Raw genomic sequence first — 24795 nt, forward strand, 5'->3', positions numbered from 1 at the left:
GAATGAAGAGGAAACTGAAACTTCTGTGGAATTTATATCAAAGGAAGAGTTTTTCCTCTTTATCTTTTCTTCTTTCTGATGGTTAGAATATAGTGCTATCGACTGACTGCTTGTGTCCCCCAAGTCCCTATGTTAAATCTTAATTCTTTTCTTTTTTTTGAGAGAGAGAGAGAGAGAGAGAGAGACAGTGAGAGAGAGAGAGAGAGAGAGCACATGCATGAGCGTGCTTGTGTGCAAGCACATAAGGGAGGGAAGGGCAGAGGGAGAAGGAAAGAGAGAGTCCTAAGCAGACTCTCTGCTGAGCACGAGGCCCAATGGGGGGGCTCTTCCCCTCTACCCAAGATCATCACCAGATTGGAAATGAAGAGTCAGACGCCTAACTGACTGAGCTACCCAGGCGCCCCCAAATTCTTCATTTTGGTGAAATATTGTTCATGTTTTTGCCTGTTTTATAATTGGATTGTTTTCCATTGATTTTGAGAGTTTTTTTATATATTGTAGATATAAAGCCTTTGTCAGATCTGTGGCTTGCAAATCCTGCATTGTCTTTGCAAAGCCTTTCACAATACAGAAGTTATAAATAAATAAATAAAATCTTAAAAACATACACAAAAAGAAACACCCTAACCCAGTCTCATCCTTTGGGTCTCTTGCCAAAGCCTCTTGGGACTCAGAGTAGAGATAAAATAGCTCAAAATGGATCTGGGATGCACACAGAGAACAGCTAGCTCAGTGAATGATATCTAATTCAGCCAAACTTCCTAACATTTACCAAAGAGCCTGAAATAGTTATGATGATAAATAATCTGGTGTAGGGTTTACATGTTTTGTGAAACTTGTTCTTTTCCTCTGGTGTTGAAACATATTCATCATCGTTTTGACAAATGCCATTAATTTTCATTTTTCCTCAAATGGAACATTGCCCTATAAATTATTTTCATAGCAAAGAGTGACTCAACTCTCGATAAAAGTGATTTATGGAAATCCTGCCATGTTCTCACTCTGCTATTCATAAATTTTCCTCATGTAGTCAAACTTCTTTAAGTGTTCTGAGTCACAATAACTCATGGTCAGGCACTGAAATGCAATTCAACTATTTGAAAGGTGAACACAAATAATGGGTTGATATGTCATTCAAGTAATAACACGAGAAATCGAGCAGCTCAACAAAGTCAAAGCACTCGATGAGCTTAGTTCAAAAAGTTGAACTAAGGTGGATGTAAACTCATAAAGTCAATGCCATAACAAAATACTCCTCTAGTGCACTCTCACTTTAAGTATAAGTTTAAAAGCCAAGCATAAATCTCTGGCTATTTCTTTGGAGTACATTCAGGGCTCACCCTCCCTCTCGTACTCCCTCCCTCCCTCCCTCCCTCCCTTCTTTCTTTCCTCCTCTCTATTTCCAAGCACTTCCATGTACACCATCTTATCTACTCCTGAATAGAGATATTATCCCCACAATGTAGATGATGAAACTGAAACTCAGGAAGTTTAAATAACTTGCTTACTCTATGCAGCTAGAAAAGGTAATGCCCCATAAATTGAAAGCAGGTAACTTGCTTCCCAACACTCCAACTTCAATAACATACTTTATAATATTTTAAAAGACCATTTACCTGCTTGCTGACTCTGTAACCTATACTTTCTATGACCTGTCATCCAAAATATCAGTCTTTTGACTTCACGCCTATGAAGGAGCTGCCTTGCGAGGAGGAAGTATTAGTCCAGCCTTATAGAAAAGCCATTTAAATATTTTAAAACTTCTTTGCAAACTCATCAGGTCTAAAGTAGTTAAAAATGAATAAAGAAACAAATTAAATAAACTCAAGTGGTAGTAGTGACCTTTGAAAGCCACTCTTTAGGTTAAGAGACAATAAGTTGACTATAGAGACAGAAGTCATTAAATGCATTTGAAACACAAATAGCCAGCTCAAAGTCAGCGCAAAGATGGAACCCTTCCAAAAGTTTGTGTTTGTCTATTTAATCTTCTTCAACAAGGATTGAAGAATAAGAGTATTGGGGAGGGTTTTCTCAGACATGTATTTTCAAGAAAGTCTACTCTGATTCTCCACTTTCCCTCCATTCACAATGATAATATTAACAGTATTTACTGAGTTCTTACTTTCATGTCAAGCACTCTCAGATCTTTACATAGTAAACTCACTAATCCTCATGTAGACCCTATGACATATGTATCCTTTTTACCTTGACTTTCAACTTTCAGATAATGAAGGAAGCAGAGGAAGGTGAAGTAATTTGGCCCAGGTCATCCAGCCACTATGGGCAGAGCCAGACTCTGAGCCCTGATGGTCTTACTCTTAATCTCTGCATCATATTGCCCTCCAGCCCTAGCCTTTATCAGGTCCCTTAGATGCAGTCCTGTTCACCTGATATCTCCTTCTAGAGCAGGAGCCATTTGTACCAGTAGAGGACCCAGTACCATGAATACTCAGCAAACTCTATTGTATGAATGAGAGAAGGAAGGAGGAATGAAGGAAGTATACAAACATGTTCTGAGAAGTTGGAAAAAGAAGAAATTCATTTAGAGTAGGTAGGGTAGGAAGAAAAATTTCTATCAAGAAGCCTTGAATAATGGTAGAATTTCTGTAGGCAGAGATAAAGAAAAGGGAATTTCAGGTGGAAAAATGATACAAATTCAGAGACATTGGAAAGCCTAGAGATACATTCAGGGAATAGCAAGTTGTACCAATTGGCAGTGGCTTAGTCTTCAGCTAACATGAATGAAGGTAAAGCAAGGAAAGGTCTGATCAGGTTAACTTGAGGTTATTTTGCTGAATGTTTTTGGGTTTGTTTTTTTTTTTTTATCTTAGCAGTTTTTATTTAAAAATGTATGTAAGATTACTTTATTCCTGAATCTTCCCAATTGTTTCCTCCTTATATCTGCCCTTTTCCTTTCCTACTTGGCGAGATTTGGCTTTATATTCAAGGATCTTTTCGTGGCCTTTGTCCACTGTTAGTCTAGTGATAACCACCTTGTAGGGTGAAGGCCCAAATGGATAGTTGTGCCATTTGCCTTATCTCACTGTACTCATTCAATGTAGATGACAGATTTCTTCTTGTAAACCTGGACTATTTTGCCAATTTGCTGACCTTTATGGTATTCTTGCACAACCTGTACTTCATCATCCTTTTGGATGGGCATGGATCAAATATTGTACCTCTGTCTCAGCTCTTTGGGAAGAAGGGAAGACATAATCTTCCTGTGAATGTGGGAAGGTTCATTGAAATGCCTTTTATGGTTCTTGCTCCTTCCTTCAGAAGTCAGAAAAGGATTAAACTTCATTTTGGCCACTAACGCTTCAGCAATGGTTGCAAAAGGAAAGAAGTGCTGAACGTTTTAAATAGACTGAACGAATTACTGCTTAAGGAACTGGACACCTCTGGAGGAGTAAGACTATAAAAATTTTGAGACTGTGCTTTTGGGAAACTAAATGTGTCAGAAATTCAGAGCAGGGGCTGCTGCCCTATAATGAATGAATACCTGGATGAGTCTTAGGAAGTCTGTGGAGCCTTGATAGACATACAGAATTTTGTCTGTATTCATGTATGCACACATTTCTACTGAGGCTATACCTCTTAATGATTTTCAAAAATTATGACCCCCTGCCCCAAACAGGACTGCCCCAAGACAAGCTTCTGAATAGATGCCACCATTCTGTATATTTAAATATCTTAAGATTATAAATGAATTTAAACCATTAAATAAAATCTGTTCTTCATCCCATCTTAGCAAATATAATCTCACAACATATAGTATAGTAATGATATTCAAATTTTACTTTGAATTTACTTTTATCAAAAATGTAAGTTAATGTAAACATTCAAAATCTCAAAATATTAAGCAATATATTAAAATTATCTGTTAAAACTAAAAAGCAATTAACATAAAAATGAGATACTACTACACACTTATTAGAATGACTAAAATCCAAAACACCAACAACACCAAATACTGGTGATGATGTGGAGAAACAGGAGCTCTCATTCACTGCTGGTGGGAATTCTAACACCACTTTGGAAGACAGTTTGACAGTTTTTTTACAAAACTAAACATACTATTATCATATGATCTGACAATCCTGCTCCTCAGTTGGTGAGTGGATAAACAAACTGAGCGCATCCAAACACTGGTATATTATTCAACAACAAAAAAGAAATGAATTATCCACCTACAGCACAGAGGAAATTTTAAAGCACATTACTTAGTGGAAGAAGCCATTCTATAAAAGAATATACTGAACAATTCCAACTATATGACATTTTGGGAAATATCAAGACTGTGGAGATAATAAAAAAAAAAAATTAGTGGTTGCCGGGGGTAAGGGAGATAGGATGAATAGGTGGAACACAGGAATTTTTTAAGCAGTGAAGCTATTTATTATGATACATATGAATACATTTGTCAAAACCCAATTAAAGAAAAATCACACATACACACACATACATGCACATACACTCCAGAGAATGTACAACACAAAGAGTGATTCCTAATATAAACTATGGACTTTAATAATATATCAACAGTGGCTCAACAATTGTAACAAATGTACCCCACTAATGAAAAAGGAAGGTGGTGGTGGGGGGAGTACTCTATACTTTCTGCTCAATATTTCTTGTAAATGTAAAACTACCCCTGTAAAAATAAAGTCTACTAATTAAAAAATTAAAAGGAGGGCAGCCCTGGTGGCTCAGGGGTTTAACACCACCTTCAGCCTAGGGTGTGATCCTGGAGACCTGGATCCTGGGATCGAGTCCCATGTCAGGCTCTGTGCATGGAGCCTGCTTCCCCCTCTGCCTGTGTCTCTGCCTCTATCTCTCTCTCTGTGTCTCTTGTGAATAAATAAATAAAATCTTAAAAAAAAGTAAAAGGAAAAATGCAAATTATAATGGATATAAAAACTTGAAAATTATTTAAATAGATTAGAATTTATTAATTTATCACTTCATACATTTGGAAGCTGATATTGGTACATAAACCTAAGATTATTTCTTTCGAGTTAATTGATTTCTTTACCATTATGAAATTACTTTCTTTATACTACTAGTATTTCTGCTCTGAAATGTATTTTCTCTGACATTAATGGAACCACTTTTGCTTTCTTTTGGTTTGTGTTAGCATGCTGTATCTTCTTTCCATTCTTTTACTCATTTTGAGTCTTGATAGTTAATAAGTGATTTTCTTGTAGGCAGCATATTGTGGTTTGCATCCAATCTGACCATCTCTGCCTTTTAACTGGGAAGATTAGACCACCTACATTTAATGTAATTATTATGTGTCATATTGAAATCTAATCTTGCTAGTTGTTTTCCAACTGTTCTTTGTTCTCTTTTCTCTCTTTTTCGGTTTTTTTTTTTTTTTTTTTTTTTTTTTATCAATTGAGCATTTTAATGATTCCATTTTTTTCACTTTTACTAGCATGTTATTTTAAAATTTTAGTTGCTTTGGGTTTATAGTATCCCTCATTCACTTATCTCAGTTTACTTTTGAGAGATATCATAACACTTTACAAATGGTTTAAGAACTAGGATGGCTGGGTTGCCCAGCAGTTGAGTGTTTGTTTGCCTTTGGCCCAGGGCATGATCCTATGAGCTGTAGTCACCTTGATCTCCCTGGACATTCAGCTTCATCTCTTTAACTCAGGGAATCTACCTGGCTTCTTCTCTGGGCCATGTACTTGAAACTCTCTTCAAGGAGCAAGCTGGGACAGAAAGGGCTGACCTTGTGTATTTTCCATATCTTGGAGATCACAGTCCTTCATTATTTAGTGCTGAATATCTTGAAAATTGGTGTTTATATATTTTGTCTTTGCTGTTGTTATTAATTTGGGAGGATACATCTGGTCTCTGTTACTCCATCATGTTTGGAAGCAGAAGTCAATGTGTAAGTATTAACTAAATAGTAGAGTATCAAGGCTCATTTTACTCAGTTGGGGGCAGAAAAATGACTTAATAACCAAGACTTACAGTGTAATTCCATGAGTTGCTGAATTTAGTATAAACTTTTAGAACTAGAAAGATATACAAAAATTATGTGGCCTAAAAGGATATGATGCCTGTGAATAGTCTAGGGCAGAAGGCATAAGAATGAAGGGTTTTACTGACCATGAACTAATAAATATCTTAACTTAGAGATTAACTATTCTAGAGATTTTTGCACAGGCCCAACATTGGCTATAATAAAAAGTTTTAAAAATTATCCAGTCCTACTTTGATTTGGTAAAAGAGAGTATGATCTGTAAAAGAGGGTAGGTATGTGGCTCTGTTGGCACTAGCATGAGGATGATAATAGTATCATCATTTCATCCTGCACAAAACAAAGAAATAAAAGAAGCAATGAGTGTTTGCAGAAAGGTGAGTAGGTCTGATTTATTGTGATGAAAGTTTGTGATTGTTGCAAATAGAGCTGAAAAGTGATGATGATAATCATGATTATAGCAGTTTACTACTTTCTAGGCATGGTTTATGAGCAGTTTGCATGAGTTATCTCATTAAATTCTCATAACTTTTATATATATGATAGTCTGCAATTCATATTTTTTCACATTTTGACATTTCCAAGGATGGGTCTCTTGACTGTTGGTATAGTAGAGTTACTGTTAATCTGGATAGTTTAGTATTTTCAGAGAGGGTGTGCCTTTGTTTCAGTCAGTCATTTGGTAGCATAATCAAACCAGTCCATTATAAATTAGGCTTGAGGCCCTTTGTCCCATACAGGTAATATGAATTCAGACTTAAAATTTCCATGACTACCAACTTTATACAAATCTCAGAGGAGATTTTTACCCCCTTACATCTAGTGTCAAATTGAATTACAAATAGGACCTGGACTGAGACAAGATGGTGGGCCTGCAATGAGAAGTTGTCAAAGGATAAAAATTGGTGTGATTAGAAGTAGATTTTTAAAATTTTATTTTATTAGAAGCAGATTTTATTTTATTTTTTTTTAATTTTTATTTATTTATGATAGTCACAGAGAGAGAGAGAGAGGCAGAGACACAGGCATAGGGAGAAGCAGGCTCCATGCACCGGGAGCCTGATGTGGGATTCGATCCTGGGTCTCCAGGATCGCGTCCTGGGCCAAAGGCAGGCGCCAAACCGCTGCGCCACCCAGGGATCCCTAGAAGCAGATTTTAAAAGCGGTTTCTATCAACACATTTTTTTCCACTATACATGATTAGCATCTTGATTGTCTATGGCAGTAGCAGCAGTAAAATAGGCAATATTAAACAGAACTATCTTGAAATAGTTCAATTTTATTTCCAATTCCAAATGGAGCTTTATATTGTGTTTGCCTTAAATTTATGTATCTTTTCTTCCAGATAATTATAAATGCAAAGTAGAGCTTGTTTTGAACTTTTCAACAATGAATACATCATCCACACAGAAAATCAATACAGAACCATTGGACTTACACTATGTATTAGAACAGATGGACTTAACGGACATTTATAGAATATCCCATCCAACAGCAGAAGAATACACATTTTATCAAGTGCACCTGGATGTTCTCCAGGATACATTATTTGTTATGCCACAAAACATCTCTTACTAAATTTTAAAAGATTGAAATCATATCAAGTATCTTTTTTGACCATAATGGTATAAAACTGGAAATCAGTTACAATAAGAAAATTGGAAAATTCACAAATATGTGGAGAGCAAACAATGTGCTACTGAACAACTAATGTATTAAAGAATAAGTCAAAAGAAAATTCAAAATTCCTTGAGACAAATGAATATGGATGCACAAGCTACCAAAACTAATGTGATGGAGCAGAAGAAGTTCTAAGAGGGAAGTCCATAGCAATAATTGCCTCTATAATAAAAAAAAGACCACTTAAACAAACACTTTTACTTAAACAAACAATTTTACTCTACCCCTCAAAGAAATAGGAAAATAAGAATAAATCAAGCTTAAAGTTAGCAGAAGAAAGGAAATAACAAAGATGAGAGTGGAAATAAAGGAGGTAGAGACTAATAGACAATTGATCAATGAAACTAAGAGGAAGTTTTTTGGAAAAGATAAACAAAATTGATAAACCTTTATCTAGAGTCACTTACCAAGAGAAAAAGAGAGAAGACTCAAAGTTAGAACAAAAAAGGAGATGTTACAACTGATACCACAGAAATACAGAGGATCATGAGACTAAAAATAAGTATATGCAAAAAAATTGGACAACCTAGAAGAAATGGAAAATTCCTAGAAAATATACCCTACCAAGACTAAATCATGAAGAAATACAAAATCTGAACAGACCCATTACAAATAGGGTGATTAAATCAATAATAAAAAACCCTCCGAACAAAGAAAATCCAGGACCAAATGTCTTCATTGGTGTATTCTACCAAGTATTTTAATAATGAGTACTAATCCTTTTCAAACTATTCCAAAAAAATAGAAGAGAACAGAACACTTTTGAACTCATTTTACGAAGTCAGCATTACTCTGATACCAAATCCAATCAAGTACAACTACAAGAAAACAAAATTACAGACCAATATCCCTGATGAACATAGATGTAAAAATCCTCAACAAAATATTAGCAAACTGAATTCAACAATATATTAAAAAGATCGTACACCATGATCAAGTGGAGTTTACTTCAGGGATGCAAGAATGGTTCAACATCCAACATCCACAAGTCAACGCATGCAATACACCACATTAAAAAAGTGAGGAATCAAAATCTCACAATAATCTTAATAGATGCAGAAAAAGCATTTGACAAACTTCCACATTGATTCATGATAAAATCTTGTAATAAACTGAGTATAGAGTGAATTTACCTCAGCATAATAAAGGCTGCAAGTGACAAGCCCACACCTGTCATACTCAATGGTGAAAAGCTGAAAACTTTCCTTCTAAGATCAGGATCAAGACAAGGATGCTCACTCTTGTCATTTTTATTCAGTTTAGCACTAGAAGTTCTAGCCAGAGCAATTAGGTAGGAAAAGAAATAAAAGTCATCCAAATCAAAAAGGAAGAAGTAAAACTTTCTCTATTTGCAGATTAAATATAATAGAAAACCCTAAGAATTCCACCAAAAATTGTTAGAAATTATTTTAAAAATCAGTAAAGTTGAAGGATACAAAATCAATATACAAAAATCAGTTGTGTTTCTATATCATGCCAATGAACTATTAGTAAGAGAAATCAAGTAAACAATCCATTTACAATTACATCAAAATGAATGATATACAAAGAATAAATTTAACCAAAGAGGAGAAAGATGCACTGAAAATTGTAAGATATTGATGAAAGAAATTGGAGAAGACAATAATAAATGGAGAGATATTCTTCTGTGCTTGTGGAATTAGAAAAATTAATATTGTTAAAATAGTCATACTACCCAAAGCAATTTGATAGGGATTTAATACAATTCCTATCAAAATTCCAATGGTATTTTCCACAGAAACAGTATGGTATTGGCATAAACACAGACACATAAATCAATGGAACATAATAAGAGCCCAGAAATAAACTCATGTATATGTGGTCAACTAATTTTCCATAAATAAACCAAGAATATACAATGGAAAAAAATAGTCTCTTCACTAAATGGTGTTGGGAAAACTGGACAGTCAAATGCAAAAGAATGAAATTGGACCTCTGTCTTACACCATACACAAGTCAACTCAAAATGGATTAAATACTTGAATATAAGACCTGAAATTATAAAACTCTTAGAAGAAAACATAGGGGGTAAGCTCCTTGACTTCAATCTTGGCAGTGATTTTTGTTGTTGTTGTTGTTGTTTGACATCAAAAACAAAGATAATAAAAGCAAAAATAAACAAGTGAAACTACATCAAATAAAAGCCATAAACAAAATGAAAAAGTAACGTACCAAATGGGAGAACATATTTATAAATCATGTACCCTATAAGGGGTTAATATTCAAGAAATATAAAGGATGCATACAACTCAAGCAAAAACAAAACAAAACTATTTATTTTTAAAGATTTTATTTATTTATTCATGAGAGGCACAGACTGAGAGTCAGAGACATAGGCAGAGAAAGAAGCAGGCTCCATGTAGGGAGCCCGATGTGGGACTCGATCCCAGGACTCTAGGATAGTGCCCTGGGCCCAAGGCAGACATTCAATTGCTGAGCCACCTGGCATCCCAAAACAAAACATTTTAAAAATGGACAGAGGAACTGAACAGACATTTCTCCAAAGAAGATCTACAAATGGCCAACAGGTAAATGAAGAGGTGCTCAACATCACTAATTATCAAGGAAATGCAAATCAAAAGTACAATGTTAGAATGACTGTCATCAAAAAGAAAAGAGATAATAAGTTGGAAAGGATATGAAGAAAAGAGACCACCTGTGCATCATTGATGGGAATGTAAATTGGTGCAGCATCTATGGAAAACAGCATGAAAACTCAAAAAATTATGGGACACCTGGGTGGCTCAGTAGGTTAAGCGGTCTGTCTTTGGATCAATTCCAGGATCCTGGGATTGAGCTCCGCCTAGCTCCCTGCGCAGTGGGGATCTTGCTTCAGGATCAACTAATTTTTGCTTCTCAGCCTTTTGGCTAAGATCAAGTGTAAGATAAAAGCATCTGTTTCTTGGTTTGTCTCTTTTTTTTCCCCCTTTGTGTGTTTGTTTCTTAAATTCCACATATGATTTGTTTGAATTTTATAGTTTTCTAATGATGCTGTAATCATAAGGAATTTATATCATGTTTATGTAAAGTATTTATGTTATATTAATTTGTCAACACTGAGTGCCACAATATTCTTTTTCTCTGAAGAGAAGTCTACTCATTACTTAAAGTTGGAGAGTTGATGTCCTAGGCCCTTGAAAGAAATAAGGCATGAATGGATTATATGCAGTACCCACATTTGCATTGTCATCAATTACGAATTCTGATTTGCCTGGGGGCATTTGTTTTGTAAATGTTTCTTTGTTACTAGGGATGTAGAGTTGTGGCAAAAGTTCCTGTTTCATAACTGATCTTTACCCATCACCAACTTGTAGAAAATAGGGTTTAAAGAAATCGGCTAGAGTGGCCTGCTTTCAACACTGAGTGATGCAAAGCCATGTCAGCTCCTACCAAAGATTCCTATTTACGCCCTAGGCACATAAGTAAGGAAAGGAGCTGTGGACTGAGAGGTACATCTGTCAGCTTCCCCAAGGTCTCTTCAACATGATCATCATTCCAAGAGCAGGTACCTGTAAGAAGGCTGTCCACTGAATCTGTGAGTTTACTGCTGAGACTTCGATCTGTTTTCACTGTGTCACTTTTAGTAAGTTCATCTTTAAAACATATTCGTCATTTGAAATATGTTTGCTTTTGGAAGTGCCAATTTGTACTTTTAAATTTTCTTTAGAGTTATGGGAGGTTGCTGGCCATGGTCCATGCACTCACAAAAATTATAAGCCATTTTTGAAGGATTCAGTCTACTTGAAGATTGTGCTAAAGGGAAAAGTAAGACAAAATCATGGAGCTGCAAGAAGAGGATGAAATGGATGAAGAAAAAGAGAAAAAAACCATGTCTCATCCCCAAAGTAAGGCTTTTTGGTCTAGAAAGACATAGTTTCTAAATGGATGACACAAATTCATCTAAATGACCAAAATATGGATTATAAAAATGTTTAGTCTGTCTGTGAAAATTATGCTTGTTGAGAACAAATTTAATTATTCCAATTCAAAAACAATATTTAAAGGCTTACAATGAAACTATTACTTTATTAGTAATAGGCATGGCTTATTTGTTACATTCTGTTTATGCTTTTGCTTTTTCTGTTTCACTTTTATCAGTTCCGCAGGGCAGGGTGATGGTGCAAAATGAGTTTACCAGAAGTGAGTATTGAGCAACAGTCTCGTCTTAAAATAGTCTTGCAACTTGTTATGCAAAATCACAGTTGCAGAAAAATCATTAAGAGCCATTAAGCAAATCAATTATACTATCTCTAGACTTGGTATTTTTTATCCCATTCTCTTTCACAGAGAATGTTCTATTTGCATGCATAGGACAGCCAGTACATGCTCACCTTCAAGCCTCTTGCAAGTATGCCAATGTATCAGAGGGAAGTTTTCACTTAATTGTAAATTGGGCTAAAATAAAAATACAACCATGTCATTTCAGGAATTGCTGGCAGGAATAAGATTTAACAATACCAAAATAGTACATTTTCACTGCTAATTTTCTACTCCTCCTTGTGTACCATGCACAGAAAAATAAGCTTCCTATACAATAAGAAATTTGCTTTTCTATGAGTTATCTGTTGCATTCTTTTCTTTCTTTCTTTTCTTTCTTGTCTTTGTCTTTCTTGCTTTTCTTTCTCTGATTTCATTTTCTTTCATTTCTTTCTTTCATCTTTCATTTTGACGGACGTGCCTAGCCTTCCTTCCTTCCTTCCTTCCTTCCTTCCTTCCTTCCTTCCTTTCTAGTTCCTTCTTTCTTTTTTTCTTCTTTCTTTCTTTCTTTCTCTTTCTTTCTTTCTTTCTTTCTTTCTCTCTTATTTTTTTCTAATTTTTTCTAAGCTTATTTAGATTTAGACATCGCTCTTTGAGTATAGGTAAGAGGATAAAAGAAATCATTTGCTTTGGATAGTCCTTATTTTTTGGTTCTTCTGTGGTCTTTGATGCTGTTCTTGGATTCTTTATTGGCAGTTAAGAACATGGGCAGCTGCAGTGGCTTAGCGGTTTAGTGCCGCCTTCATCCTGGGGTGTGATCCTGGAGACCCGGAATCAAGTCCCACTTCAGGCTCCTTGCATGGAGCCTGCTTTTCCCTCTGTCTGTGTCTCTGCCTCTCTCTGTGTGTCTCTCGTAAGTAAATAAAATCTTTAAAACAATGGACTTTTGTGTTGGACATGAGGATCTGAATCTAGGGTCCTTTGCTTGCTGGTACTGGTGCAGTGGACAGGAGACTTTAAGGCTCATTTCCTCCTCTGTCAAATGGAGTTGAGTTGTATACACCTCATATATATATGAGGTTATATATGACCTCATATGAAATATATGAATATGAAATATGAATAATATTTCATAAATATGAATATGAAATAATATATTTATTTCATAAATATATGAAAGTGTTAGCATAGTGGTTGGCCCATTGTAACTGAGCAGTAAGTTTCAGTTATCTCTAATATAGGAATTAGCATTATGGGGCTTATATATTTTTAAATGAGCTGCTACTAATTGCATATTTAAATATTGAGCTTCAAATGGTGTCTTAGTCCATGTAGGCTATATGCTATAGCAAAAATACTCTAGACCTTATGGCATATAAATAGCAGAAATTTATTTGTCACAGTTCTGGAGGCTGGTAAGTCTAACATCAAGGTGCCAATAGATTTGGTGTCTGGTGAGAGCCTACCTCCTGGTTCACAGATGGCTGTCTACTTGCTGGTGTTCTCACATGACAGAAGTGGCAAGAGAGTTCTCTGGGGCCTCTTTTATAAGAACATGAATCCCATTCTTGAGGGCTTCATCTTTATGACCTTATCACCTTCCAAGGCCCCACCTCCTAATATCATCACATTGGGTATTAGATTATGATATGAATTTTGGGAGACGCAAACATTCAGTGTATAGATAGAAACCATGTTCTCTGGTAAGTTGTGTATACTGAGTAATGAAGGTTTGTTTGCAGTACTGAGGTACAGATTTTCTCACATATCTGGAAGTAATTTAAAGCTTATTGGATATTAAAATATTTAATATTTTAAACTTTAACCTATTTATTTTATAGTTTTCTTTATATATTTTCATAAACAATATTTTATGTAGAGAAGCTATATCCAAAAAGATTTGCCTGTGATTCAGAATATTTTTCTAGTCTGTTTACTGGAGAAAAATTTATTTATTGTATGACTTACAACATAGTTTTTTCATAAAGCTAACTGGTGGATTGGGATAAAGAGATGCTAACATTATCAGGGAACATTTTTTTTAAAAGATTATTTATTTATTTATTTATTTATTCATTCATGAGAGACACACACACAGAGAGAGGCAGAGACACAGGCAGAGAGAGAAGCACGCTCCATGCAGGGAGTCTGACATGGGACTCAATCCCAGGTCTCCAGGATCATACCCTGGGCTGAAGGCAGCACTAAACTGCTGAGCCACCTGGCCTGTCCTATCAGGGAATATTTTTGTAGGACTGTAGGTATAAAATATTCAAAGCAGGGATTTGGACACTATGTTCTAACTGATTAAGGATCCTGTTCAGTGTTCCAACATGAAACAGATGGCACATTCAAATTAGAACAATTTAATGAAGCTTTATAAATAAAGGTAATATTATAAAGCTATAGGCAGAGTGGAAACCATAGGGACTCCTGGGTTGTCATACCCCAGGCCTGAGAACCATGAGTAGGGAGAGGTATTCAGAACCAGGAAGGAGAGGGAATCATATAGAACAGACCATCTTAGAGGAACCTTCTGTTGAGGAACACAGACAGCCTTTTGGCTTGGAATACCTCATTCCCTGCTTCCACTCTCCTGCTAGATCTCCCTATGGGCTAAGCCCAAGGGCATAGAAACCTATTGCAATAATCCATTAGGATTAACCATCCAGGCTAGAGAGTAGAATGGAGGGAGGTAGAAAGTAGATCTGAAGGGGCAAACAGAAGATAAGATGTCTGCACACATGCTGGCATTATTAAAATCTAGAATTTCTTTCTTTTTAAGATTTTATTTATTTACTCATGAGAGATACAGAGAGACAGAAAGGCAGAGACACAGGCAGAGGGAGAAGCAGGCTCCATGCAGGGAGCCTGACGTGGGACTCAATTCCGGGACCCCAGGATCATGCCCTGAGCCAAAGGGCCATAGACTTTTTAGGCAGCATATGTGCTCCCTCCTAAAAGAAAGACTTTTATCTTAAATTTTAAGCTGGCCAATTCTGGAAAAGATTATCCAAATATGATTTGTGAGACAAAGCCCAGGGTACTAGCAGGATCTAGAAAGCACTGCCCAATATATAGTAACAAAAGAACTGGTAGCATTCATGATGATGTTCTGGTGATGTTCTACTCTGTACAGTCGAATGTAGTGGACACTAATAACCACTAGTTATGGTGGCTGTTATGCACCAAAAATGTCACTGAGACTGAGGACTTGAATTTAAATTTTTGCTTAATCTTAATTAATTTAAATTTAAATAACTACCTGTGGCTACAATAATGGGCAGCGTAGATCTACAACAAGATGTGCATGTTAGGGCTTGCTGATTCATTTAACCTCATTTCCCTTTCCAACAGGGTTAACAATTACTGTTTGTTGACTCATACAACATCATGTGCCTAGCAGTATGTCACACAGAGAGGAAGTCAACGATAGGTTATAAGAAGTAACAAGTGTTGGCAAGGAGGTGGAGACATCAGAACTCTTGTGCATTACTAGTATGAATATAAAACAGTGCAACTACTGTGAAAAATGGTGTGATGATACCACACACAACAAATTACACAGAGAATTGCCATATGATTCAGCAATTCCACTCATGGTTATATACACCAGAAAAATGAAAGCAACAACTGAAAAAGAACTATTTTTCAGCCTTTAAAAGGAAAAAGATTCGGACACATATGCTATAACATAGATAAACCTTGAAGACATTATGCCTAGTGATACAAGCCAGTTGCAAAAGGACAAATATTGTACCATTCCACTTATACGACATGTCTAGATTAATCAATTTCATAGAGGCAGAAAGTAGAGCAGTGGTTGCCAGGGGCTAGGGAAAGGGGGATTGGAGAATTAGTGTTTAATAGGTACAGAGTTGTCAGTTAGGGTAGATAAAAAATTTTGGAAAAGGGTGGTGATGGTTACATAATAATGTGATTGTACCTATGGAACTGAACTTTACGCTTTTAAAAGATGACAATGGTAAATTTTATGCCACATATATTGTATCACACACAAAATATCTTCAAGGACTTTGAAAACTAGCATGGCAAAGAGAAATGGTGGTTGCTGAATGCTACACAGTGAGGGGATAAAATATGACTATTTAGCTGAGGGCTATGGAGTAATTGTACTTGAGAGGGTTGGCTGGGCTAGATGACCTCCAATCATGAAATTCAGTGGGTTCATGAGCACTTCAAATTTGGGATGGCAGTAGGATATAAGATGGTGTATACATAGGACAGGACTTCATGCAACAGCTGTGCCCCTCTCCATGTACTTGTCCTGCTTTATTTGGGTTTATCCTTGAGTCCTCATCCATACTCATGGTTCAAAAAATCCAAACTGGAGGTGAGAGCCAACCTCTCAGAAAAAAAAAAAAAAGTATAAAACATAGGACACCCACCTGGGAGCCTAGAAGGAGTCGTGCACATCAATTGCAGAAAGCCCAGGTCCATCTAGACTGCCATTATGTATCTTCATTCCTTCATCATCTAAGTCTCAAAGATCTCACTCTCTGATAACCAATTTGCATTTTTCCAACTGAATCTCCCTAATCCCCTACCGTGTAATTCCTTGACACCCCAGAACCTCTAATCCATTAACCTAACACCTTTTCACTTTGCCTCAACACCATCATTCATGTCCTCTCTTCTCTCTTTCCTTGGTTTAAATGCCATGGTTGTTCCTTGTAATCATTCCCCTGCACAGATGCTCCACACTCTTGTTCCTCTCTCCTCCATGATGCTCAGACTCCAGGCTCCGGCTGTATCTGGATCTCTGCCTAGCACTATTTGTACCCAAATAAGCAAATGAGGCTAGTGAGAATACACAACTATACCAACTGCCCCCTCCCCCCCCATATATCATGGTCCCTGACTCCAAGTGAATCTTTAGTATTATCCAGCAATCTGACTACATTTTCAAAATCTATTTACATTCTCACTGTCCCTGAATGATATTTCATCCTTTCTACCCTCTTCTCAAACTTCCTCTCTCCTCTTCACTTTCTGCTGCTAACCTTGTTAACTTCATCGATAAAACATGTTTCTGCCTCCACATTTATCAGCATCTGTGCCCATTTGTTCTGCCTCCCCTCCAGCTATCAGAAAAGAATTCTCTACCTTCTCCAATTTAACCCCAACATTCCTTTTGCATTGGATTCTATCCCTGCTCATCTACTCAAGAACATTGCTACACAGTGATTTTAGCTCTCTTACATCATCACTTTTTCCTTGTCTTTGGCTCATGCCCATGAGCATACAAATAGGCATATTATCCAATTAAAAATAAAAATCTCTCTCTTGACCATATATTTCCTTCCAGCTATTGTCACATTCTTCTGTCTCCATTTACTCTTTTTTGATTCTCTCTGGGCCTAATCGGAGTGCTAGCAGGCAAAGTACCATGAACATTACCAGTTATTTGGTTACTATATTGGGCAGTGCTTTCTAGATCCTGCTAGCACCCAAAGAGGATCTGGGCCCTTCTTGACAACTCCAAACTTAAAGTGTCCAAAATGGAGCTCTTAATCCCCAGCAATCCTTCCCTCCCCTCCCCCAACCTTACAACTTGCTTCTCAAGTAGTCTTCCCCCATTAGCATAAGGAACCTCTTTTCTTCTAATTGTTCCAAGTAAAAACCTTGACTCATCCTGACTCTTTTTACTCTCTTATGTCCTACATCCAATTAATCAGCCAGTACTGTCATCTTCTCCTTAGGAATATATCCAGAACCTGCCCACTTCTTACCAGCTCTACTGCTAGGGTTTTTAAATCAGTGAATCAGAGAAACAGAACCATGTATTTATAAATTAAACATATATATTATGGAGGCTGAGAACTGTCAAGAACTGTAGTCTGCTAGATGGAGACCCAGAAAAGTTGGTGGTATAATTCCTGAGTCCAAAGGCCTGAGAAGCAGGAAAGTAAATGGTATAACTTTCAGTTTGAGGGCAAGTCTGTAGGCAGGAAGAAATGGATGTTCCAGCTCAAAGACATGTCCAGAGAAGACAAATTCTCCCTTACCCAGCCTGTCTGGTGTTCTATTCACTGCTTCAAGACTGGATGAGGCTTACCCATACTGGGGAGGGCAATTTGCTTTACTCATTCTATAGATTCAAATGTTAATCTCATCTAAAATATCCTTACAGATACAGACACATCCAGGATAATCTTTAACCAAATACCTGGGCACCCCATTGCCCAGTCAAGTTGACAGACAAAATTAAACAGCACAGCCTCCTAACTGGTTGGCCTTCCTCCATTGTTTCTCCTAATTTGTTAACATAATAGTAAAAAAAAAAAAAAAAAAAAAAAAAAAAAAAACCACACACACACAAACAAACAAAAAACTCAAAACCATGAGGTCACTGCTGTACTAAAAATTCTTTGACGTCTTCTTTTCAATCAGGGTAAAATATTAAAACTGTCATGACCACCAAGGCCCTACATACTCTGTTCCCCACCCCTAGCTCCAAGATCCATTGCTCTTCCCACACTCATTTTGTTCCAGCCACACTGCTACTACTCCAAGCATGCTCCTGCCTCAGGGCCTTTACATCTACAGATCTCTGCTTGAAATGGTCATAATCCATATTGTTTCTTCCCTCAAACTGTTTTCTTATCTTAGAGGTCTTTGAAATAAACCTTTTGTTTTGTTTTTAGTTTATTATAGCACCCCTCATCTCTTATTTTCTTTTAAAATAAACTTTATTTTTTTAACAGTTTAAGATTTACAGAAAAATTGCAAGAGTAGTATAGAGGGTACTCATAAACCTTGTTCCCATTTTCCCCTATTATTACCATCTTACAATTAGTATGGCACATCATCATAACTAATGAGCCAATCTTGATACTATACTACCAATGAAAGTCCATACTTTATTCAGAGTTCTTTGTTTTTTTTTTTTTAAGACTTATTTATTTATTTGCGAGAGAGAGAGAGAGAGAGAGTGCAGGAGTATGAGTGGGGGGAAAGGCAGGGGGAGAGGGAGAATCTCAAGCAGACTCCTCACTGAGGGGTGAGCACTCTAAGGTTCCATCTCTCAACCCTGAGGTCATGACCTGAGCTGAAATCAAGAGGCAAACTCTTAATTCATTCAGTCACCCAGGTGTCCCCTCTTTAGTTTTTTACCTAATGGCCTTTTTCTGTTCCAGGATCCCATTCAGTATACCACATACATTCAGGTGTCATGTCTCCTTAGACTCCTCTAGGCTGTGGCAGTTTTTCAGACTTTCCTTGTTTTTGATGACGTTGACAGCTTAGAGAAATATTGGTCATGTATCGTAGGATGTCCCTCTTTTGGAATTTGTCTGATGTTTTTTCTTATGATAAGCTGGGGGAAGAGGTCACAGAGGTAAAGTGACATTTTAATCACACATCAAGAGTGTATACTATCAATATGATCTATAACTGCTGCCGTTGACATTGATCATTTGGCCAACCTCTTGTTTTTAGGTGTCTGGGTTGTGAAGTTACTCTTTTCCCTCCTTTCCACACCTTACTTTTTGGGAGAAGTCATTAGGTGCACCTCATACTTAAGGAGTGGGAAGTTATGCTTCTCCTCCTTAAGGTTGGATATCTGTAAATTTTTACAAATTCTTTTGCAGGGGAGATTTATCTCCTCTCCATCATTTATTTATTCATTAAACTGCTTATATCATTAGGCACTCATGGGTTTTCTTCTTACTTTGTAGTCTAATACTACTTTATTAATTTTGTTGCTCAAATTGTTCTAGCTTCGGCCTTTTGGGAACTCTTTTAGTTGGCTTCTGAGTTTCTCTGAAATTTTCCATCAGTGAGGGGTTGTTTTGTTTTGTTTTGTTTTTTTGGGGGGGTGTGTGGTTAAGCAAGTCCTAATTTTGAGCTTCAGTCTTTTTTTTTCCATTAGAAAAGATACCATTTCGCATAATACACACTTTATCTGTTTCTCGTTCTGCAGTGGAACGCCAGGTCTTTGAGGGCGGGGTCTTGGAGCTATTTTTAACCAGGGCAAGTATCCTCAGCCCTCGAGTGGACGCTCAGTTGGGAATGAATGAATGAATGGATGGATGAATGGATGGATGGATGAATGGATGAGTGAGTGAGTGAGTGAGTGAGTGAGTGAGCGAACGAACACACGGACGACCCGGCTGGGGCTCAGGCCACTGGGGAGGGCTGGGTCTGCGGGCCCTGCAAGGCGGGGCTGCGCCCGAGCGGCCTCTCCCAGGCACACCCACACTCCGGGCCGCCCCGCGTCAGCAGCGCCCGGGGATTCCCGGGGAAAGTCCGGCGCCTCCCGCCCGCCTGTCCGGGCGGGGATGGGGGCAGGTGCCGGGCGGCGGGCGGCACGCGGCACGCGGACGGCGGGGAGGCGCTCCTGCGGGCGGGGGAGGCGCGGCCGCTCTCGCTCTCGCTCTCGCTCTCGGGGCGCAGGAGCTCGGGGGCTCCGGGGGGGCGGGCGCTGCGGTCCCGGGGCGGGGCCTGCTCCCGCGGCCGTGGGCGCTCCCGACGCCGGGGCCGGGCGGGCGGCGCGGAGCTCAGGCGGCCGACGAGGAGCCCAGCCCGGGCCGCGGGAGGCGCCCGGAGCCCCGCCGCCAGGAGTCGCGCAACAGGTTTCCTTCCTCCTCGCGGCGCGCAGCGCGGGACCGGCGCCCGCGCAGGACGGGGCTTCTCGGCTCGCACGCTCCGTCCTCCTGCGGGTTCGTTTTCCCCCTCTACGTCTTCCTCTCTCCTTACTGCCCCGGGAGCCGAGGGTCGCCGGGGGCCGGGGGCCTCGCGGGCTGGGGCTTCGAGCGCTGTCTGGGGGGCACTTGGGGTCCGGCCCCGGGCTCACCCCCCGCTTCGCGCCTCCGGGCACTCGGCCTTGCCTTTCTCCTGCACAGCGGAGTGATTTCTCCTTTTTTTCGCCTGGTGGGCAAGGGACTGCGCATTTAGGGCTTCGTAGAAACTATGTCAGGTACCGGTGGGGAGGCTTCCCTTGCAAAGTGTGCGCCTAAGACTGCTTTTGTTTTGATTCGAGAAGAAGCTGAAGTTCTTTGGACGAATTACCGGGGATATCACTTAGGTGTGATCACCTGTACACTCCCTTGTTTTAGGTTACACTTTCTTAAAAACCCCAGAATGGGTACTTCTTGACTTGAACTTGACAGTAGGACTCAGGAGCCAGGAAATACGGATAAATTGATACTGCCTTGAAATAGTTCCTTCCAAGCCCACATAAGAAAGGCTCTATTTTTAGAAGAAGGAAGACAAGCAGCAGTGGCAACGTGACAGCAAGAGCCACGCCATCCTGGGAGGGAATGAATACTGGACTCCTCTGACAATAGCTAAGGCCTGTATTATTACTTCCTGTGGTTCTCATGCACTTGTTGAGCCATTTCTCAGCAAAGGGAGGAGTTGTTATTTCCACACGGGTATCCAGAAATGACTCACAGGGCTGCTCTTTTAATTGTGAGACTTTGTTAATGAACTTTTGAAAAGTGAGGTTTTTTCCTGGGTGTGTGTAAAGTGAGATTAAGATGTAAAATGCATGCACGCCTAAACTGGGCCGGGTGGTATAGGAAGTAACAGTTCAAGCTTTCAGTTTCCTAAAACGACAGATGGTACCGCCGACCAGCTAGGGTCACTGAGCCGATATAAGATAATCACTCACATCCTGTGCTTTGCTACAGAGGCCCAAGAGAAAATTAAGTTTGTTATTCAATAACCATCTGTTATTACGTTAATTGGTATGGTATGGTAGAAATATATCATCTTACATAGTGATTGTCACTCTCTGAATCCACATATTGGAGACAGATTGGGCCAAATCACAAACCCTCATGTGCCATGTTGGACCTGTGACTTTTTCCTATAGAAGATTTCAGCAGGTGAATGATATTGTCAGACAGGCGTTTTGGAAAGACCATTTAGAATTAAGATGGAGGACAGATTGGATGAGGACAACCCTAGCCTTAGGGGGACACATAGGAGATTACCGTAATATTTAAGAGAAATTGGAAAAGGCTTGAGTCAAGCTGTGATAGGAGTGGAAAAGAGGGAAGGAGCTGAATGGATAAAAGGCAGAACTTGACCATATCTTTAGGGGTGGGAAGTGAGGGAGAGGAAGGAGTTTAGGATGATTCCTACATTCCTAGTAAATGACTAGGATTGGAATGCAAGTAGAAGAATAGGTTTGTGGTAAAGGACCATGAGGACCTTAGGCTGAATTCACATGATGAGTCTAGAATAGTGCCTGGCACTAGGCACTGTGTACATTTTAGCTATTATTATTATTTATTTAAAAACTTTCAGGAGCACTCATTATTGTGAATTCAATCTTTAACTCCTTACTGCATTGCTGTGGGTTAGGTACTATAATCAACTGCTTTTGACAGGTGAAAAAAGTGTTATGTTAGTAATTGATAGAGCTAGGAACTGATCCCACGCACTTGGTTCCAGAACTTACATTCTGAGCCACATTGCTTTGGTATGATATCTCTAACAATGAATAGATAATGAATGAGTGAATGAATGAATGAAATCTCCGACACTGTGATAAACTCAAAGTGGAGTCACTGTCTTGATGCCCACAATTCTTTCTCATCCAGGAATGGCCTCATATATAAGATGGGCCCTGAGTGGCCACATTGTGCTGCATGGTACCCATCCCCCTACCTTCACCCCAAAATATATTTGGTTGATCTAGGAATAGGCCTAGAATAATCAGAAAATTTCTCCTGTGAATTGTAGACACTTTTATGGAGACTCACTTTGGCTGAGAGTTCCCAGAGCTTCAACAAATGTGCCTTTAGAGCTGCTTAGGATACGACTCTCACCGAACACTGAGTGTTGACTGCTTTGCATTCCTTAGATGCGGTCAGTGATCTGTCACTGAAATCTGTAGTATCCCTCTTGTGGGGAAACAGAAAGGCTGGCCAGGGGTATTAATCCACAGAGCAGTGCCTTCTGGGGCCTGTTTTATTCTAGTTTTACCCTAAGCAGGTGTTTACCTGCCTGTCTTGCCTCTAACTTCTAGAATCTTATTAATTAAACTGGCCTGCAGTATCCCCTGTCCTCTTGATTTTAGCTGGGCAAATGACTCAGATTTCTAGGGGTTAGGGCCTGTTTTCTATTTTCAGAATCCAGGTAGATTCCTTTGGTCCCTATAAATTTTTGACAAACAAGCCTAGCTCCCCCGCTTCCTCCCAGAATCTGGCCTCAGCTCTTCACTCTTCTCATTGTTTCATGAGTTGGATTAAGACTTTGATTGTTCACCAAGCAGGGTCTAAATTATCTTTTCCTCAAAAGCCTCTACTTTGAACTATTTAAGGATTATGAACAGTGAGTTAATGTTCTACCTAAACCGAATCAGCAAACCATTTTAAGTTTGAAGGTTTTTTTTGTTTTTTTTTGTTTTTGCTTTTTTAAGAATTTACTTTTTCATGAGAGACACAGAGAAAGGGACAGAGACATAAGCAGAAGGAGTAGCAGGCTCCCTGTGGGGAGCCCGATGTGGGACTCGATCCCAGGACCCCAGGATCACAACCTGAGCTAAAGGCAGCTGCTCAACCACTGAGTCACCCAGGTGCCCCTGAAGTTAGAAGTTTTAAAGTTTTTTCTCCATGTGTGAAGGAATGTTTCATTCAGCATTTCTTCAGATTTAGCAGGACATCAAGGAATTTATAGCTTCCTATTATATGAGATTGACAGGAAGCCTTCCAGAATGATCCAGCCCACATGTTCACACCTTTGTCTGAATTCCTGTATGCCTGTCTGTAATTCATTCAGTGCTCAAATAATAAGGAAGGGTTTTGGTTAATATTTCATGTGGGTTTGTTTGTCTTGCCTCTTCATTTCAACTGTGGTTTCTCTGAGAGCAGAGAATCACTCAAGTTGGGGGCTTTATAGCTCTCTCAGCTTCCTTCCTTCCATTCTGTGACTTCTGCTAATAATAAAGCCATCGGTCAGATTAAGTCATTGTTAGCCACTCCTTCTGAGTCTGTGAATAGCAGACATTATTCATTTAACCTCTTGTAAGTCTCAATAATTTGGTAATTTTTCATATAAAGCATAGTTTTAGAATTGATAACTTCCACTTATCCTTCTTGAGCTGAGTGCTTCCAACTTGATTTTGTATTGTTGTGTTTTTTTTTTTTTCTTTTCAGTGGATACAGTATCAGGGTAATCCAGAAAATATTAAACTGCCCAAGAAAATATTCATCATTTTGTATACTTGTTTCTGTATTCAGAGATGTAAAATGTTATTCCATTACTCATTGCATAACTAACTTATTGGGTAAAAATGTGAATTCTGACTTTACAGAGTAGTGGAAATTGCTCTCTTGCTATCTTCAGATGGAAACAGAGTGAACAAATATGGTTCTGTCTTCTGTTTCAGTTTCAGGATTGCAGCAATGCACAACTCACCTCTTGGTTTTATTTCTAATTTTTTATTTTAATTTTTTATTTTAGATTTTATTTATTTATTTGACAGAGAAAGAGAGAGAGCACACAAGCAGGGGGGAGCAGCAAAGGGAGTGGGAGAAGCAGGCTCCCCAGTGTGCAGGGAGCCCAATGCAGAGCTCAATCCCAAGACCCCGGAATCATGACCTGGGCTGAAGGCAGATGGTTAAGCAGCTGAGCCACCCAGGTGCCTCTATTTCTAATTTTTTTTTATTATGTGTCCGGCTGTACTGATTAGTGACACAAATCTGTTGATTTGAGAAAGTGACACACAGTGTGTAAGCTGAATTGTACCGTATTGGTAGATATCCTCCATCCTCCTTCCCTCTTCCTTGATTACTACATGGTAAGCCAGGATGCAATGATGTTAGCCGATAGTATCATACAGCTCTTCTTCATTAGTTACAAAGGACTCTCATATATATTTTCTCTTTTAATTCCCATAAAAACCTGGCAAAACAGAAATGGTATTA

General features: G+C 38.6%; 1 protein-coding gene and 1 pseudogene across 6 annotated transcripts in view; one reads left to right on the top strand and one right to left on the bottom strand.

Annotated features, from left to right (window-relative positions):
• Window positions 1-2864: 2864 nt before the first annotated feature.
• Window positions 2865-3304, bottom strand: LOC100687865 (annotated as a pseudogene).
• A 7521-nt stretch (window positions 3305-10825) lies between these two features.
• Window positions 10826-24795, top strand: part of STX11 (syntaxin 11) — a 44916-nt gene continuing 30946 nt past the window's right edge. Inside the window, exons 1-2 of one of the 6 annotated variants that reach the window (XM_038526255.1) lie at window positions 10826-11279; window positions 11364-11541. In XM_038526255.1, coding sequence (XP_038382183.1) covers window positions 11475-11541 — 67 coding nt within the window. In that variant the 5' untranslated portion in view covers window positions 10826-11279; window positions 11364-11474. Of the gene's footprint in view, window positions 11280-11363; window positions 11542-20347; window positions 20578-20616; window positions 21210-24795 lie in introns of those variants that run through there. The other 5 variants (XM_038526256.1, XM_038526257.1, XM_038526260.1 and 2 more) reach the window with 5 other exon arrangements.

This window comes from Canis lupus, chromosome 1, assembly GCF_011100685.1.
Source record: "Canis lupus familiaris isolate Mischka breed German Shepherd chromosome 1, alternate assembly UU_Cfam_GSD_1.0, whole genome shotgun sequence".
Classification (NCBI taxonomy): domain Eukaryota; kingdom Metazoa; phylum Chordata; class Mammalia; order Carnivora; family Canidae; genus Canis; species Canis lupus.